General features: G+C 51.0%; 3 protein-coding genes across 4 annotated transcripts in view; 2 read left to right on the top strand and 1 right to left on the bottom strand.

The window, feature by feature from the left end:
• The window catches only part of Pex10 (peroxisomal biogenesis factor 10), a 12,122-nt gene extending 5,355 nt beyond the window's left edge, over positions 1–6,767 (top strand). The window contains exons 5-10 of the mRNA XM_013031479.1: positions 53–177; positions 1,348–1,754; positions 2,877–3,052; positions 3,147–3,282; positions 4,103–4,235; positions 6,399–6,767. Coding sequence (XP_012886933.1) covers positions 53–177; positions 1,348–1,754; positions 2,877–3,052; positions 3,147–3,282; positions 4,103–4,171 — 913 coding nt within the window. The 3' untranslated portion in view covers positions 4,172–4,235; positions 6,399–6,767. The remainder of the gene's footprint in view (positions 1–52; positions 178–1,347; positions 1,755–2,876; positions 3,053–3,146; positions 3,283–4,102; positions 4,236–6,398) is intronic.
• On the bottom strand, positions 5,392–17,755 carry Rer1 (retention in endoplasmic reticulum sorting receptor 1). Of its 2 annotated transcripts, none has more exons than XM_013034410.1 (7): positions 17,501–17,755; positions 14,364–14,451; positions 12,628–12,732; positions 10,013–10,112; positions 8,240–8,318; positions 6,774–6,909; positions 5,392–6,290 (listed from the first exon to the last, which is right to left on the bottom strand). In XM_013034410.1, the coding sequence occupies exons 2-7, from the start codon at positions 14,442–14,444 to the stop codon at positions 6,201–6,203; spliced, it is 591 nt and encodes a 196-aa protein (XP_012889864.1). In that variant the 5' UTR covers positions 14,445–14,451; positions 17,501–17,755; the 3' UTR covers positions 5,392–6,200. The 2 variants fall into 2 exon arrangements, with proteins under 2 accessions (XP_012889864.1, XP_012889856.1); XM_013034402.1 differs by lacking the exon at positions 17,501–17,755 and adding an exon at positions 15,627–15,782.
• A 48-nt stretch (positions 17,756–17,803) lies between these two features.
• Morn1 (MORN repeat containing 1) overlaps positions 17,804–17,942 on the top strand; it is a 45,905-nt gene continuing 45,766 nt past the window's right edge. Inside the window, exon 1 of the mRNA XM_013031468.1 lies at positions 17,804–17,894. Within this exon, the coding sequence (XP_012886922.1) occupies positions 17,804–17,894 (91 nt within the window). The remainder of the gene's footprint in view (positions 17,895–17,942) is intronic.

Raw genomic sequence — 17,942 nt, 5'->3', positions numbered from 1 at the left:
CGGCCTGCGGGCCGCCCGCGCTGCTCGGGACGGCCGTGCCCGCCGAGTCCAGAGGAGCCCGCCGCCTCCCCCCGAGTAACGCGCTTCTCCTCGCAGGTGCAAAGAAGTGGCTGGAGTGGAGGAAGGAGCTCGAGCTGCTTTCGGACGTCGCCTACTTCGGCCTCACCACAGTGGCAGGTAGCCGTGCTCAGCAGGCCCAAGTCAGAAGACGGGGTAGTGGGAGGGGGCAGGGAGGCCGGGAGAAGCCTCAGGCCGCGCTGGATGCCACCCTCAGTAGTGTTCATTTCCCGGGGACCTCCATCCTGGTACCAGTTTCTCATTGGCTGATCGTGGCGACAGGAGCGGGTCATGGTGCTGGCAGTGGGCCAAGACTGGTGGCCATCCTTTAGAGGAGACACCAAAGGAAGGTCTCGGGCTTGGCGCGCACCTGCGAGGTGTCAGCCAGTCCTACACAAGAAGGGTCACCATGGAACAGGAACATATTCTTGTTGGAGACATGATAAACATCAAGTGGCCTCCTGGGAGGCCGTGAGCCCTTCAGGGTAAAGGGCCTGTTCTCTTGAAAGCAGAGCAAGCAACGGGAGCACAGCGCTGAAATGGAGGCTGCCTTGGCAGATTGGGTTTTCCCCCTACAAGGTGTGGGTCATTGTAGGTCACAGGCAGGAGAGGGGCTGACTGCTAGCTATAACCAGACCATGGGGGCAGAGGTGGAAGAAGGACACTTACACAGAGGCTGTATGAGCCTGGGTCTTGGTGAGACACATGGGGAAGAAGAGTCCAGAATGCACCGGGCACAAGAGGTCCCCCACTCTTCACCTTCAGCAGAGATAGGAGGTAGGGAAGCAGACTTTCCTTGGTGGGGCTTGGAGCAAGCTCTTGGCAGGGGTGAGTTTGGAGGTGTTTATCCAACACCACATGGTAATGTCAGGCTGGCACTGACTTGGAAACTTGGGATTCGGGAATGAGCCAGGCCCAGACTGGGCTGTAAGTGGAGTCTACATCAGTATGTGGGAGGTGGACTGGATCATCACTTTGGGCAGGGGATGATGGAGGAGGGACAGTAAGCGGGGCTGAACACAGACTACAAGGAAAAACCAGCAACAGCGGGAGGGGGATCCTGAGCCAGAGTCAAGGAGTGAATCAGCCAGCCTCGGGGCTTGATGAGGCCACAGCTTAGCAACAGAAGGTCATCTTTGCCTTAGGCAAGGCTCAAGGGTGACAGGCTGGGGGGGAGGGGAGGGGCAAGGATGATGGGCAGGGCTAGGGTCTGGGGCTAAGAGCAGGCTGGCCCAGGAGCCCACCCCTTTGTCAGGCCCTCATCAGTGTGCACCATCCTCAACCTCTCAGGCTACCAGACCCTTGGGGAGGAGTACGTTGGCATCGTCCAGGTGGATGGGTCCCAGCGGCGTGTGCCCTCCAGGCTCCGCCGTGGAGTGCTGGTGGCACTGCATGCAGTACTGCCCTACCTGCTGGACAAGGCCCTGCTGCCCGTGGAGCAGGAACTTCAGGCGGATGGCGACGGTGCACGGCCCTCACAGGGCAGCCTGGTGCCCAGTGGGCGCAGCCGGTCAGGAGCGCGGCGCTGGGTGCGTCGCCGTGCAACTTCCCTGACTGAACAACAGAGGAAGACGCTTCAGCGCACAGTCTCCATCTTCAGACAAGGCCTCGCCTACCTACATAGGTTCCATGTTGCCTGGTTTTACATCCATGGTGCTTTCTACCACCTAGCTAAAAGGCTTGTGGGTGTCACTTACGTAAGTAGCAGTGCAGGGCGGGGGATATGGTGGGTCTCTGTTCTGTGCAGCCCTGGCCTTTGCAGGCCCATGCTGGTGACTTTAAATGCTGAGACTGCAATTCTTAGAAAATAGTCCATTTGTTCAGGAGTAGAGAAAATCTTTCTTCCTGCAGCTAGCACCTGGGGTGGCCAGGAAGTGGGGGTGTGGGCACTGACCAAGGGGACTGGTCCACCTCATGGCGGCCCTGTACAAGCCTGTGACTGTGCCATTTCTCTGCTTTGTGGAATGGGCATCTTAGCTGCCATGGAGCCAAGTGTGGGCCCTAGCTAGCTCCTTTCTTTTTCCCTCTTCCTACCATACCCCCCAGGGTCTTTGCCCACCACTGTCCAGCAGTCCTGACAGAGAAGCAGGGTCTTAGATCATGGTCTGGGGTACTTTTCCAGCTGTGACCCATGGTGACTACATGGCCTTAGCACGGCCAGCCAGGCCCCCCCCCCCCGCCTGGCCCCATGGTCGGCCCACCTAGCTGTCAGCCTCGTCTCCTAGCTGATCTGTCCCCAAAGCTTCCCTGTGGTCCCACCGTGTCTCCCTGCCCCGGCCCCTCTGCTGTCAGGCCAACCCAACTTCACAACCAGTGGAGCACCAGCAGTCCTGTCATGGAACTGTGTCTGATCTGTCTTCAGTGATCAGACACCATGGCAGTGTTTTGGCACAGTCCTCTTGCCCAGAGAGCTTGCTGAGTGTCTGTGGGCCAGACTCAAGAGTGAGCACAGGGCTCCTCCATGGAGAGTAGAGTCCAGCTGGCAGTGGGAGGGGCACGGGAGGTAGAGCATTAAGAGGCTCTCGCTTCAGTCACCAACTGGGAGAGATGGGGACACAGTCGCAGAATCCCCAGAGGGGCCACAAGCCTTCTCCCTGAGAGGTGGTTATCGGATGACCTCAGAATCCTCCCCTGGGAAGATTCCCCATCCAGCTTCATGGCCTTTACCTAAAGCTTCCCCTTGGACTCCAAACCTGACCTCTCAGGTCCAAACCTCTCAGGCCAGGTAGAGGCCTGGGTCACTGAATGCAGGACATCCAGCAGACAGAGGCCAGGTCCCCTTGGGGTCCTGATGGGCGTGGGGCCACCTTCCCTGACAGCTCCGCACTCGCCACCTGCCCCGAGAAGACCCGAGGGCCCAAGCAGGCTACAGGCTGCTAGGTCTCATCTCCCTAGCACACCTGGCACTCTGGGTGGGGCTGCAGCTGTACAGCTTCCGGCAGAGGCAGCGTGCCAGGAAGGAGTGGAAGCTGCACCGCCACCTGTCCCACCGCAGGTGAGTGAGGATGGGGGCCCGCCGGGGGAGGACAGCGGCAGGGGGCTCAGCACAGCAGCTGTGGAAGGACTCGCCCGAATGTCCCCCTTCCCAGAGGTTCCCTGGAGGAGCGAGCTGTTTCCAGAACCCCTCTCTGCACTCTGTGCCTGGAGGAGCGCAGGCACTCCACAGCCACACCCTGCGGCCACCTCTTCTGCTGGGAGTGCATCACTGAGTGGTGTAACACCAAGGTGCGTGCCACCCAGGCCTGCAGCCCACGTTGAGGGTGGCGGGGCGGGCATCTTCTTGAAGTAGGTCTGCTATGGGGCTGTTGTTTGGGGCTAAAGGTCCAAGTCCTGCCTGTTGAGGCCTGGCTGAAAGTACAAGCCAAATGCTTGTGCCGGGTGCAGAGACCGGGCCCAGGCTGCCTCCAGAGTCTTGGGTGTACGGAACTCTGGTGCAGTTTACATATGCCAGACCCTCCCCGTGCCTGTGCCCGTGTCCGCTGTTATCAGGTCAGATGCCCAGGGCACACATGGTGCCCTCTCAAAGCAGCTGACCTCCAAAGAAATGCTTTCCTGGTGATCCACTGTCCTGCCAGGAGCTCTGGCCACCATTGTAAGGGGGGTTTTCAGTGGCTACAGCCCTGCCTAAGTTCCAGAGTGGCCATCCTGGGCTTAGCAGCAGGATGAAGGCACAAGCATCCAGAAACATGAGTCGGCAGTGCCACGGTGTGGGCAGATTCCTGAGCACCCAGCAAGTCCAGTACGTCCTGAGAGGAGGGTCTAAGGTCCATTCATAGTGGGACCTGAGGGTCAGAATGGATCAGAATAGCACACACAGCCTGACATGTATGACTGATGAGACAGAAACCCTCCACAGCATCTGGCTGAGCATGCTGGACACAGACATGGGAAAAGCCCTGGAGAGGCCCCGTGTGTCCAAAGCTTGGGCACAGCATTGGAGCTAGCACTGGGCAAGCTGTTTCATGGTTGAAAAGTAGGGACGTGGCCTTGTTTGTGTGCCCCTCTTGGGCCACCTCAGCTGACGTGACTTTCCTCTCCCCCACAGACAGAGTGCCCCCTCTGCAGGGAGAAGTTCTCTCCCCAGAAGCTGGTCTACCTACGGCACTACCGCTGACAGCCCAGCCCCAGATGAGGTGGAGTAAACGGTCTTCAGGGTTAACTGTACTTGCATAGAAATGGTAAAATTCTCACAACTTTTGTTTTTTGTCACGTAGAAGTCCACAAGGGGGCCCCACACCCAGGCTGCTGTTTGGCGCACTGTCTTTCTCCAGAGTCTTGTTAAGACGGTCTAAGGTCCCCTCCTCCCCTCCTTGAGTCACGCATCTGAGAACTAATCAGAGGTTGGCCAGAGAGGATTTTATTCATGTCTTCAGAGGGTTCCTTGGTGGGGCCACACAGGCAGCGCTGAGCCCTGGCACAGGAGCGGCACAGTGTGGTCCTACGGCCCCATGCTGGGAGCCGAGTAAGCCATCCCCAGCACCCTGCCTGAGACACTGGGCGCACACTTGGCTTGCTTCCTGTCTGGAGAAATCCGGATCTTCATACTAGCCAGAAGGTGGGTGAGGAGGGTCTGCACTGGTGGCAGAGCCCGCTTGAGGCATTACCTGTCGCGTGCACGTTTGGGGAGGTCTGACCAAGGAGGCCCACAGGGGCAGTGGCACCTGCTTACCCCAGGTCACTGCACGACCCGCCACTCAGCTTGCCCCCAGCCTGCCCTTGCCTCTGGGTATTTCCAGGAATTAGCTTGCTCAGACAGCTTGGTGCCCCCTAAGAAACAAATTCCACGGACATGCTGGCAAGTAAGAAGACCCAGAGGGTTTCATGAGACATGGGTTGGGCCTCTGCAGAAGGCAAGGCTGAGGCCCACCAGCAGCACCACGGCTCTGGTGTTCCCGAGAGTCCCTGTGGGAGAAACCAGAGCATGGGCATATATAACTACCCTGCTTGGTCCTAAATTCACACCACTCCACTCAGGTGCAGTTTTCCATCACATTTCAGCCTCAGCACTGACTGACATGGGAAATGAAAACCAAAAGTTCCAGAGCACTCCACATAGTTATCAACTTAGAATGTCAGGTCAGATGTACAAAAGAATCGAATATGGACTTGTAGAGAAAGAGCTTAATTTTAGATGCCCAAAAGTTGGCAAATGAAAATTATACCACTGACAGGATTTCATGTCTAAAAGTGTAGTGGGCGGGAGATGTGGCCCTCCCCCAAGAGCGGGGCATCTGTGCAGACCAGGCCTAAAGTGTCCTTTGGGTGGCTAATGGCAAGACTGGCCCTTCCCTTCCTTCCCCTCCCCCCTACAGAAGGCAAGGCTGGGAGAGACTGCACAAGCCAGGGGTCAACCTTTAATACTGAAGGCAGGACGAAAAAGTCAGATGCTTGAGTATTTTATCACATCAAAAAGTTGACATGCTGTAGGTTCTATTTTCCCCCCAAGATAGTGAAAACTCCGTGTGTTAAACCCACAGACCTGGCCTGCTCTGGTCGGTTTTGATGGTTTTTTAACCATTCAAATTTGCATGAGAACAAATTTAAATTAATCAAAGGCAAAACAAGCTTCACGTATCAAAGAAATATGTCAAAATAATCTCAAACAATTAAAATATAATATATATATTTATAATTCCAGGCCCTCAAAAGCAATCATGGTAGTTAAGAACAAAGTTTTGAGTCATGATAGGGGTCAGCTTGAAGCATCTCCAATGAGATGAAATGCAGACACTGGCAGGAGAACCACCGTCACTCGAAAGCCACTCTCATGTCTCACGTCCACCCACGCCCAGGAATTGGGCTGGCACAGAGCGGTGAGCTCAGCACGGCAGGGAAGTAGCCCCACCCCGCGGCAGCCCTCCATCCTCCCTTCCCCACAGGTTGCCACCCACCTAGCCGCTCAGGCCTGCAGTTCATACACCTCTGTCGGATTGAAACATGAACATCACTGAAAAAAAGATCAATGCAATTTGGTTTAAATGCCAGTTTCTTCAAGAACCTGATATTTCAATTACAAATCATTGAGGCTCCTTTTAAAAAGAAAATTCCACTCCCTCGTAATCAACTACTTTATGTGAAGAAAAAGGCATTGTTACAGTGGCTCAAAACCGCTCTTGCACGCGTGACAGATCCCAGTCCAGCGTCTAACTAGCAAACGTCTTGCCCACGTCCTCCTTCCCTTTGTACCTCCTCTTTCCATGTGTGAACGGTATGTACCGGTATTTAATCATGTGCTGGGAAAACAAACACACAAACAGACTTGAGTTACTCAAGAGTTCCCTGACCACATTTTCCCCTAATTCTGCAGAGCCAAAGGTACCCCTTAACTATTTCCGTCACAGATACAATCAGGACCTCTTCTTGTCTCCACATGGACAGAGCAGAACCTTCCTTAGCCCACCTAACTGGCCAGAGTCCTGTCTGACACCCAGTGATTGGAGGAGGGCTCAGGAGCCGCTCCTCCCTGTAGGAAAGGCTGCGCAGCAGTCGCATCTGGGAACATCCCCTCAACACTCCTTGGGCAGCCTGCACAACTGAGGCAGGCTGCCCTGGCTCCACTCGGTATCTTCCTCCCGGGCATCCACAACTTGCACTCACTGGCCTTGGCTGGACGTTCGGCATGGGTCCTCACAGGGCAGTGCCACCTCTGCTCTCAGCCAGACCTAAGCATGTCTTTCCCGGTGACCATCAGCACAGCACAGCGCTGATGTCGTTACCTTTATTTGCCTCTTCATTGTGATACAGAAAAGCATGATGAAGTACATCACCAGGATTGGCCAGAACACTGGGACGTTGAATGCCTCGAAGAAGGTACACACCATAGCCACGAGGATGCCCTTGGTAGCCGCGTGCCTTAAAGCAAGGACACAGGTTAGCAGCCAGCATCTGCGGACCTCCACCGGCCTCCACAGCTGCTCGTGCTTCAGCTCGCACATGGGCATCCGCAGAGACAGCTCCCTGCCCAGGAGCTGCATGGGACCTGTGTGTGTTGTCTGTGAATGTGCCACAATTAAGCACAGCCACGGCCTTCTCTCAGTCTCCTGGAGCTGACTTCCCACACATTCACAAACACAGCAGCGATGCTGAAGCCGGACACACCGTGCTTGCTGCTTGCTCTGGCCTGGAGCAGCACAAAGGCCCATGGCCAACAGTGGGAGCCTAGGGCAAAGTGGTGCCCACCCACCAGCACCTGCTCCTGCCTCTCCCTTTCCTACAGAACAAATCCAGGTTCCCTGAGGGATTCCAGGGTTTCTGGGCCTTGCCTACTTTCTGCTCCCTCTCCTCTACCTGTCCCCCCATGTTCCAACATTACACAGCAGGGCTGCGGAGTAAAGGCCTATAGATTGAAGAACAGTTTGTTCAATTTTATTTACCCAACAGACTGGCTCCTCCTGTGCCACAGAGCTGAGTATCACCAGAGACAGGACAGTAGGTGAGTCATACACGGACACACAAGAACTCCATCTACCCAGCCCACGTCCCTGTCTCTTGTCTTAGGTCCAAACCCTGAGGGTGGACCCTGGCCCACCACAAACACCTTCTCGCAGGGCCATCTCAAGACACAGCCAGGCGAAAGCTGGCTCACATCTGCCAGTCACGGGCAACAGGGCCTAGAAGGCAGCTGCCCAAACAGAATCGCTGGGGCCCAAGTCCTCAGGATGCCAGCACCCTCCACCCCGGAGCCAACCTCTCATCTGCTAGCTTCAGACCACTGTGCCAACACAGCCTGGACAATACTTCTAAGTGGTAGTCTCCTCACTCTCATGCCCAGCTGTCACCTTATGGATGAATGTCACAAGCAAAGCACAACAAACTCATTTGCTAAAGTCTAAGTTGCTGGCCAACTACAACAGAAGTTAGTTTTTACAGTCTCCCTGGCCATACTCGAGCATAGTATCTTTACTTACACCTTTAAGAACTAAAGGCGTGAGTGGACAGGAAGAAATGACAACACAGGAGGGTAACTGGTGGACAATTCACTCTCTATTTTGGAATGGCTGAGAGGATTGTATGTTTCCACACAAAGCAGTGATACGTGTCTACAGCGATGGCCACGCCAGTTGCCGTGTACAGGTACTGACGTGTCACACCGTGCCCTCATACATGCACAATTACTATGTCAAATAAAAGGGTTAAGGTTTGTTTTTTTTTTTTAAGTTTACTAGGAAAAAAAATAGCTCACCAAAACTTAAACTCTGGAAGCCTTCTAATGAAGGGACGGAATTCCTCATTCTGTTTGGTTGGTAATGAAGGGCCGTCATCTGAAAGGCAGAACAAGTGGAGATAATGCACCTGCTGCCTCATACGTTCATTTCTATTACCACATTCAGAAGTTTTCCCTGAAGCCTTTCACCCCAAGCCTCACTGAGGGAAATTCAGGTGTCTTATCACCTAACTGAAGAAAAAAGCAGCCAACCTAGTAAAAAGGGCATGCTTCAGAGGATTCAATTTGGACTCTGAGAGGATTTCTACACAGTTTAAATGGATGAAAAAAGTCAGTCTCCCAGAGTTTTCATCAACTGTACTAGAAGAAAACAAGGGCAAATTTGCCACTTACACAAAACAAATAGTAAAGAGAGAATGCAGCTCATGGCTGTAATCCTTGCTATTCAGGAGACTGAGATATGAAGAGTGCAGTTTGAAGCCAGCCTGGGCAGGAAAATCAGTGAGATTCTTACCTTCAATAAACTAATAAACTGCCAAAACAACAAAACTGGAACTGTGGCTCAAGTGGTAAGAGCACTAGCCTTGAGCACAAAAGCTCAGACAGTACCCAGGCCCTGAGTTCATGCTCCAGGACTAGACGAAAAAGAACGCAGACCTAGCATGGTGGTGCAGACTGGGTATGGTGGTACATGCCTGTGATCTCAGCACTCAAAGAGGCAGGAGGATCCCAAGTTCAACACCAGTTTAGACCACATAGAGAAGAGAATACAAGGCTGTGTCCAAAAGAACAGTGTGGTACCAACACAGCCTCATGCACCCACAGCTCCTTAGGACCAGGTCTCTGCTCCTCTTAACCTCTCCCCATTTTCAGATTCAGAAATCAAAGCCTACAGAAAAGGGTCTTAGTTACTGTCTAGCCTCCGAAACAGTGACATGTAATGAAAGGTGCTGACTCTAGAGGAAGGTCACAGGTACTAGTCACCATGTTGAAAATTGCTTGGAAGCTGGGAATGTAGCTTAGTGGTAGAGTGCTTGCCTTGCATGCAAGAAGCTCTGGGTTCAGTTCCTCAGTACTACATACACAGAAAAAGCCAGAAGTGGTGCTGGGGCTCAAGTGGTAGAGCTCTAGCCTTGAGCAGAGAAAGGCTCAGAGACAGTGCCCAGGCCCTGAGTTCAAGCCCCAGAAAACTGGATTGGACCACCTCCTAACAAGGCAGACTCTGTGGCAGGCCACCTGCTGGCTTCCAATCACAAGGAGCAGGTACATCTGGGTAGAAGGCCTCAGCCATTACCCACCCCACACAGGCCCACGTTCGACCAGAGCCATGTGAACCTCATATGTGTAGCACAAGGACATGCCAAGAATATTTCAACTCCTCAGAAACCAAGGAGTGCCCGCTACCCTCAACAGATGGTCATGCTGAGCACAGAGGGCTTCTTCCCCACAGGAAGTCCCGAAGCACCACCAGAACAAGCTGTGTGCGTAAGAGGCAGGTCTGGGAGGGCGGCTCGTCCATGCTGTCAGTCCCACACTCTGTTACGTGACCTGGGATATATGACAAAACCCCAGGTGCCTCGGTTTCCTCAACTGCAAAATGGAGGACAGAATGAGCAATGAGCCCTTCCCAGCTACACAGGAACTCATGAAGTGGTCTACATGGACAAACATACACTATTCCTGACATGACAAGTACTCATGAACACTGTGAGCCCAGCACAGACGGCTATACAAGAGGGATAAGGAGGCACAATACTACCCAAACAGTGCCTCACACAGTCTCATATCTACCTGAATCTTCCATTAAGGAAGGATCCACTTTGGGAGAAAGGAACGCAATGAAGAGATTTAGGTGGTAGATTCCCAATGCGTAGGTCACGATGTACCAACCCTGAAAGAGAAGGAAGCACAGGTCAGTGGGCAGCCTAGCCACCACAGGCTTGAACCAGTTCATTGTGCCAACAACCTGTAACACTCCACTGAACTGAAAGCAGTGTTTTACTCAAGAAGGCTGCAAGTTAGGTGACAACGAACATCCATGGTGACCATTAATCTCAAAGCACTCAGTGGGTCTTGAAACTAAAGTGATGATCAGAGCCCAAATTACAAACTTCCTCCAGGGTCCCATCAAATGCATGAGATTCCCAGACCACTAGCTTCCAATCAGGAGTGTAGAACAAGGGATTTGCCCCCCAAAAGACCATGCCTACAACAGGGATGGGGGTGGCTGGGCACAGAGGAGGCTCTCTGTGACCTCCTGGCCTGCTAACCAGCTGCAGAAGTCACATAAGAGCCTAGAGCAGAATCGGCTATTGCCAAAGACATGACCAGCTGAGACCCCTCCGGAGGGTCACTGCCTGGAATATTTGTCTAGCCCAGAAGAAATCTAGTACCAGAAATAAAACAGCATCATGAAAATATGCTGGCAAGAGAAAGCCAGGCCTTCCTAAGGCTATACAAAAGAACTGGGGAACCCTAGCAGTCTCTTCATACAGCACACAAGAAGCACCAACTTAGCCTGTTAGATATCAGAAGCATGCCACCAACCTTAAAAGCCTGTGGTTTTTCATAAACACACACACACACATGCACACATATAAAAAACCATCTATTGCTGGGAGGACACCAGGTCAGGTACAAACCTGGTTCAGAAGAGAATCTTCAAGGCAACTTGCCGTTGGTAAACAAACCAAGTTTCAGTTTTTAAAAAAACTGTATCCTATATATCTAAAATTTTAATTTTAGATATCCTATATGTATATTTGGTTTTGCTATGATAACGACCTGCTACCTTCCAGTAAACCAATGTTGGTCTACTCACAGGCTAAGTTCCTAGGTAAAAACAAGTTTCCACATGTAGAGTAAGAATTTCACACAACACTGAAAGAATTAATGAGAACAGTAAATAAACATGCTGACTCATGGACTGATAACCTATGAAATCTTGGGAAATACCAGGAAGGAAGGTGTGCAATTTAAATGAAGGACCGTCATCCACACCACCCCAGGATGACATGCTCTGGACAAAAACTTTAACCTCTATCCCCCTTTTATACCTACACACACTGTAAACAGCTTCTTCTCTAGGGTACAAGGAGTCTCAGGGAGCAGGGACTTCACTAGGAGGCAACAGGCTCTAATAAGCCTGTGCCACCTGCCCTGTCCACAGACAGCCAAGGGTCTGCAGGTCACTTAGCCTCTTTCTCTACTTAATGCTTGAGCCTCACAGAAGAAGTAGCTCAGGAACAATGTAACCTTTGGGAATGCCACAGTCACTCAGGGCACCCAAAGTCCACGGAAGCAAGGGTCTGTTACAGCACGCTACCCTGTACAGAAGCTGCTCTGGGAGGCACAGCCAGAGGGGCACAACAAGGTCTGTCGTCCAGACCAGGACGCTCAGGGGCAAAGCTGAGGCAACCTGGGCACCCTGGGAACCTTAGCCAGGGAATTATAAATAACTCATTTTTAAAAAACAGGCAAAAGCCGGGCACCGGTGGCTCACACCTGTAAGGCTAGCTACTCAGGAGGCTGAGATCTGAGGATCGACGTTCAAAGCCACCAGGCAGGAAAGTCCATGGGACTATTATCTCCAATAAACGACTCAGAAAACCGGAAGGAGCACTGTGGCTCAAGTGGTAGACCACTCACCTTGAGCTGAAGAGCTGAAGGAGAGAGCCCAGACCCAGAGTTCAAGCCCCACAACTGACAAAAAAAAAAAAAACAAACAGGCAGAAGAGTCCAAGAAATTCTTAAGCCCAAGTAAGCACCAAAAAGCCAGAAGTGGGGGTATGGCTCAAGAGGTAAGAGTGTCAGTCTTAATCCAAAGAGCTCAGGTACAGCACCTAGGACCTAAATAAAAGCCCCAGTAGCAACACACACACACCCACACACATACCATCCCAAGAGGTAAGAGTGTCAGTCTTAATCTAAGACCTAAGCAACACACACACACACACACACACACACACACACACACACACACAATCCCAAGAGGTAAGAGTATCAGTCTTAATCTAGGACCTAAGCGACGCACGCACGCACGCACGCACGCACACCAGATATTGGTAACTCGTGCCTATAATCCTACCTGCTCAGGAGGCTCAGATCTGATGATCGCAGTTCAGAGCCATTCTGGGCAAGAAAATCTGAGACTCTCATCTTCAATTAACCACCAAAAAAAAGCCAGAAGTGGAGATGTGGCTCAAGTGGTAGAGTGCTAGCCTTGGTGTTCAAGCCCCAGGACAGGCACAAAAAAAAAAACAACAAAAGAAAAACAGTCACTACAACTTTTCTTGTGTTTGATGCTGACATGAAAATTGATTAATGAAGACCTTGTCCTTCCACACAGTCTGGATCAGCAATACTCCTACCACAGCTGAGTCTTTGTCATTACAGCTCACACCTACCTGTAACAGGTAAACTCTAATCATGTAGACAAAACTCAGGCCCAGCGTCACGACCCACCGAACAGCTGTATAAGGCGTGGACTTGTCCAGCCAGGACTGATAAATCTATGGAACATAAGTTCAAAGGTACATCAGTCCTAGAAGCCCTCTACACCAAAAGTGCACTTCTGTCACATCATTTGCAATGTCAAAAGAGCTACTTAAAACAACTAGAGAGTATACACAGCAGCAACTACAATTAGCCCATAAATATTTGCAATAATTCCCAAAGCAGGTTTGTTTCTTAAGCAAAAATGTTAATAATTATCAGAAGCCCAAAGAGAACTCTGTAACAGGGAAACCAACTTCACCACAAAGATTTGTACTGCCCTGGAAGGTGCACAGCCAAGTCCACATAACAGTACCTCGAAACTCATCCACCCCCCAAGGAAAAATGTGAAGAGTTAGGCCTTCTTCCTGCTCCCCAGGTTGTACTTCTCCCAAGACTTTGGAGACTTCTACCAGCCCAGTAGCCTCATGCTGGCCCAACACACAGTATGTGTCTTCACTTTTATTTTGAAAACGAATTTTAAATTTTTAGTTATGAGCCAGGCACTAGTGGCTCATATCTGTAGTCCTAGCTACTCAGGAGGCAGAGATCTGACAATCAAGCTTCAAAGCCAGTGTGGGCAAGAAAGTCCGTGAGACTCTTACCTCCAAAGTAAGAAGTGGAGCTATGGCTCAAGTGGTAGAATGCTATCCTTGAGTAAAAATAAAACTCAGGAACAGTGCCTAGGCTTGAATTCAAGCCCCAGGACTAGCACAAAAAATATATATATATATATTATTGTGAATATTTTCAAGCAGTTGTAAAATACAGGAGTATATCTATACTTACCACCCAGCTTCAAGAATTACCAACAGTTTGCCACATGGTAGTTTTAATTAAAAGTAGACATTTTTTCACTGATTCAACATAGTAGCAGCTACAATTACACTCTGTATTAGACTACTCGGCTGAAGTTTAAGCAGTGTTTGAAGAGTGTCATGCCCATCACTCTGATGCACCCACTACCCCGTGATAACCTACATTTACCTTGGCTAAATTGTGACCTCTCAGGGAGCAGTACCCAACAGCAGAGGCGTGCAGAGAGGGAGGGGTGAGGACTGCCAGGACCAACGAGTGATGTGGCAAGAATGAGAGAGGGCCAAGGTCCTGTCTGCCTCAGCCCAAACTGCACTACAGAGAAGGTAAGACGGATTTGGGAGGGTTGTCTTTTTTGGTTGGTCATGGAGTTTTAACTCTGGGCTTACGTGCTGTCCCTATGATTTTCAGCTCAAGTCGAGCACTCTACCGCTTGAGCCAAAGCACTACTTCCAGTTTTCTAGTGGTTTATTGGAGATAAGAGTCTCATGGACTTTCCTGCCCAGGCTGGCTTTGAACCGTCATCCTCAGATCTCAGCCTCTTGAGTAGCTAGGATGACAGGCGTGAGCTACCAGCACCTGGCTGGATTTGAGAGTTTTTAAAGTTGGAAAAGAAAAAGAAAAATCACAGGTAACCAAGACCACATGTGGTCCTCCTTGCCTCGACAGTTCTTCACCTGGCCTTTCCCAGTAAAGAGCCAGACCCTCAAAGCACAAGTGTTAAGTTAGGGCAAGACATGGCTTCACCTTCTGACAGTGCGGCAAACTCACCCTTTGGGAAGATGTGTCCGCTTTTTCCCAAATATTTATACTAATCTACAAACCCACTAACCTGTCCGAGACGTGTGAAAAATCTGTACACCACTGACGGTTTCCCATGGACAGAATCTCCAACGCTGTCACCTTCAGACATTCTGTAACTGAGAAAAACACAAGAAGCTCCTAAGTTAAATAAAAAGCACTCGATGATGGGAATTTTTGGCCAGTACTGACCAAGCTGCCAAGCAGGTCTTTTTAGTACTTAGTGTTTCTTTCATCAGGACCGTATGTGTGTCTCCCATGAACTATTTGCCAAGAAAGCAGCAGGTGACAGGCTTTGGTACAGGGAGAGGATGGAAGGAGGTAGCAGCTGATGGACTTTAACTTCTGCTTGCTCCTCAACCACACACAGACACACACACACACACAGAGTGCCGTCCACCTACGAGAGCTGTCCTTTCTCACCGTGGAATCCTCTGGCAGGCCCTTGTATGTGGCCTGTTCACCCTCCCCACAGATCTCTTCGTGGAGACCCCATCTTCTTCATACTCCGCCAAGTCTGTCTTCCCAGTGCCTCTCCTCATCAAGAGGAAAATGTACTGGCTTACAAGCAGCTCATGTCCCCATTTCTTATCTGGCAACTAGAAGTAATACTATCTGCTCCAGACGATTTCAGCATCTGCTGGGATCTCAGGCAGAATTTACCTGTGAGAACCCAGGTGCCAAGTCAAATGCTCTCTCTCCATTCCCAGATGGCCAAGAGTACAGGCATCATTACCCTCATTTTACAAAGGAGGAACAAGTCTCAAACAGACCAAGGTCATGGAAATACCTCTGCTCAACAGCTCAAGGCCCAGCCTGATACCAACTCTTCCACACTAAACATGAACTAGAACTCACCATTTTGGGGGAAAGTACTGCTAAGTAGGAACCTCACAATGAACCTTCATGAGCTATTTGTAGACCCCTAAGTCAGGGGAGATGCTGGGGTAAAGTTCACATCCCCTCAAATCTGTAGGTGACACCTGTCCACACTCCCTCTGCTACGCTTGGGGTGGAGAGGAAAACAGACTCCTTTCTTAACTAGGTTGAAGTCCCATCTGTGCTCAACAGCTCGGAGGCCTCAGCACCTGCTGGCCACACAGCCTGATTCCTCATTTGCAAAAGGAGGCTCTTTCCAACACCAGACACACCGGCAGACTTCACTCCACAGCAAGCCTTCAGCACAGTCTTACTGTCCCCACCTGGATGAGAAAACTGAGGGCCAACCCACAAAAGCTTGAGTTTTCCCAGTGATTGGTGTGTAGCACGGTGAGCTTTGAACCAGAACCCATACCTGCCTAAGTCCAGCACCTTCTAAACCATAGCCTCACTGTGCACATTGGGGAAACTGTCCACTGGAAGTCAGCATGCAAAAAGCTGACAATGGATGACAAGTAATCTTCTGATCTCAACCGGAGAGAGAGAGAGTGAAAGAGAGAGAGAGAGAGAGAGTGTGTGTTTAATAGGTCCACAGGCTGCAACCTCAAGTCTTTGTAAGGGTGAGTATGTGGGCACCAGTGGGTCACTCCTGTGATCATAGCTACTCAGGAGGCTGATACCCAAAGGTCAGCAAAGTCAAACTGGGCAGGAAAGTCTGTAAGGCTCCATCTCCAAAATAACCATCCAAAAGCTGGAAGCATGGCTCAAGTGGTTGAGTGCCAGCTGGGCAAGCAAAGCAAGTGAAGCAAGTACCAGGCCAAGTTCAAACCCCAGTATCACCACCAAAAAAAAAAGAGATGTAACTATGACCCCACTTTTCCTAGACCCATCAATGACAGTGCCCAGAGCTGTCCAGGAGACTAAGAAGTACCATTTGGTCTCAGGTAAGCCAAGCAAACTAAAAACAATTTAACAAAAAATAAATTAATCGGTGTAACATGAAAATGAATTACATAGAATGGCCACATTATTTAGGCCAAAGCCCAGCCTGCAGAAAACTGTTGCAGTCTTACTATCCATCCTACAGTGCTGGAAAACTTTTTAAGCTGACCAAAGTGTTTACCACTAAAACACTTTTGCCCAAGTTATGTACTCTAAGAGGCATTACTTAAAACTTTTCTTTGGACTGGTGCATGGAGAACCTAACACAAAATGTACTACCACTTTCAGGTCATTCGACAAACACTGCTCTACATCTTGACTAGACTCACCACCTGTAACAAGCCAAGAAGGATAGGCATGATTAAGAACATGAACTTTGGAGCCCAGTGCCAGCTTGGATCCCGTCCTACATGCCGCAGTGGCATGACCAGAGACAGCTATTTAAAACTGCTTGGGGCTCTGATCTGTAGAATGGGATAGTAGCACCTTGGTGCTTCCTCCAAAGGGTTCTTTTGAGGAGCTAAAGGCGGCCAGTGCTGTGCTCAGAGCCCGGCAGGCGGTATGTACCCAGCTCTCAAACACGTCAGACTTGTTCCTGGATTAGGGCAGTCCTCACACCAGCTGTTCTAGCTGCAATCCTCTTCCCTTTGCTGAGAGTAAAGGTCACCTCCTCAGAGGCCTCCTCTTGCTGTCAAGAATGACCACTGGTTCCTGATGTTCCTCACCCAGTTTTTGTTTGACAACTGTTTTCTGATACCCTTCTAGCTTGCCTCTCAATTTCCTCCTACTAGAAGGCAAGCTTAAAGGGGACTGGGAGGTGGCTCAGTGGTAGAGCGCTTGCCTTGCATGCTCGAGGCCCTGGGTTCGATTCCTCAGCACCACATAAGCAAAAAGAAAAAAGCCAGAAGTGGCGCTGTGGCTCAAGTGGTAGAGTGCTAGCCTTGAGCGGAAGAGCTGAGAGACAGCGCCCAGGCCCTGAGTTCAGGCCCCACAAAAAAAAAAAAAAGAATGGAAGCTTGAGAGCCCCTTGGCCCCTTGTCTGGTTCTGCATGTACCATCGCCTATCTATCGAATACAAACATCGCTCCACCAAAAAGAAGAAAAACAAAAACCACACCTGACAGGCCACCAGTACCATCACACCAGAAAACTATACAAACATTCTTTATGTGCCTGGATCTGGAGTCCACCAGCTTTTGTAATCCATCACTCTTACACTAGGCTCACTGCACAAAGAAGAAAGCCTTCTGCCCAGCATCTGCAGCTGACACTTCCTGGTCAAGGAAGAGCCCCTGGGACTGCACACCCTTAGAGCCAGTCCCTCCCTGACAAGCCCTGAGACCCTACCTCTGGTTTCTTCCCAAGGCCACGCCTGGACTCCTCCCTCCCCTGAGGATGGACCTCCTCCCGGCTTTGATCCACTCTTCCTCCACTGCAGTCACCCCACACACATATCAGGACCCGAATGACAGTCTCAGTTATTGAGGGGCCTTTGCACAACCCAACAAAGAACAGAGCAGTTCCAGAACAGTCTCCACCGAGAGGAGGAAAGAAGAAAAGCCACTGAACGGAAAGTTCTCGGTGCGAAAGCAGCTCTCGGGGCTCAGAGATTGGCGGCGCGGAAGCCAGCACCACCTTTTTATCGGGGAGATGCGGCCGCAGCCTGCCCGGAGGACAGCGGTCCTGAGCATCAAGCGGGTTCCCCGGGCCCACCGGGCGCAGGACCGCGTCGCCCACACACGTGCGGCGCGGCGGGCCGGGGACACGAGCCCCGCAACTCGGGGGCCGG

The sequence above is a fragment of the Dipodomys ordii genome, unplaced genomic scaffold, assembly GCF_000151885.1.
Source record: "Dipodomys ordii isolate 6190 unplaced genomic scaffold, Dord_2.0 Scaffold6, whole genome shotgun sequence".
Lineage (NCBI taxonomy): Eukaryota > Metazoa > Chordata > Mammalia > Rodentia > Heteromyidae > Dipodomys > Dipodomys ordii.
The sequence above is the reverse complement of the archived record's forward strand: the minus strand, read 5'-3'. Positions and strand labels throughout refer to the sequence as shown.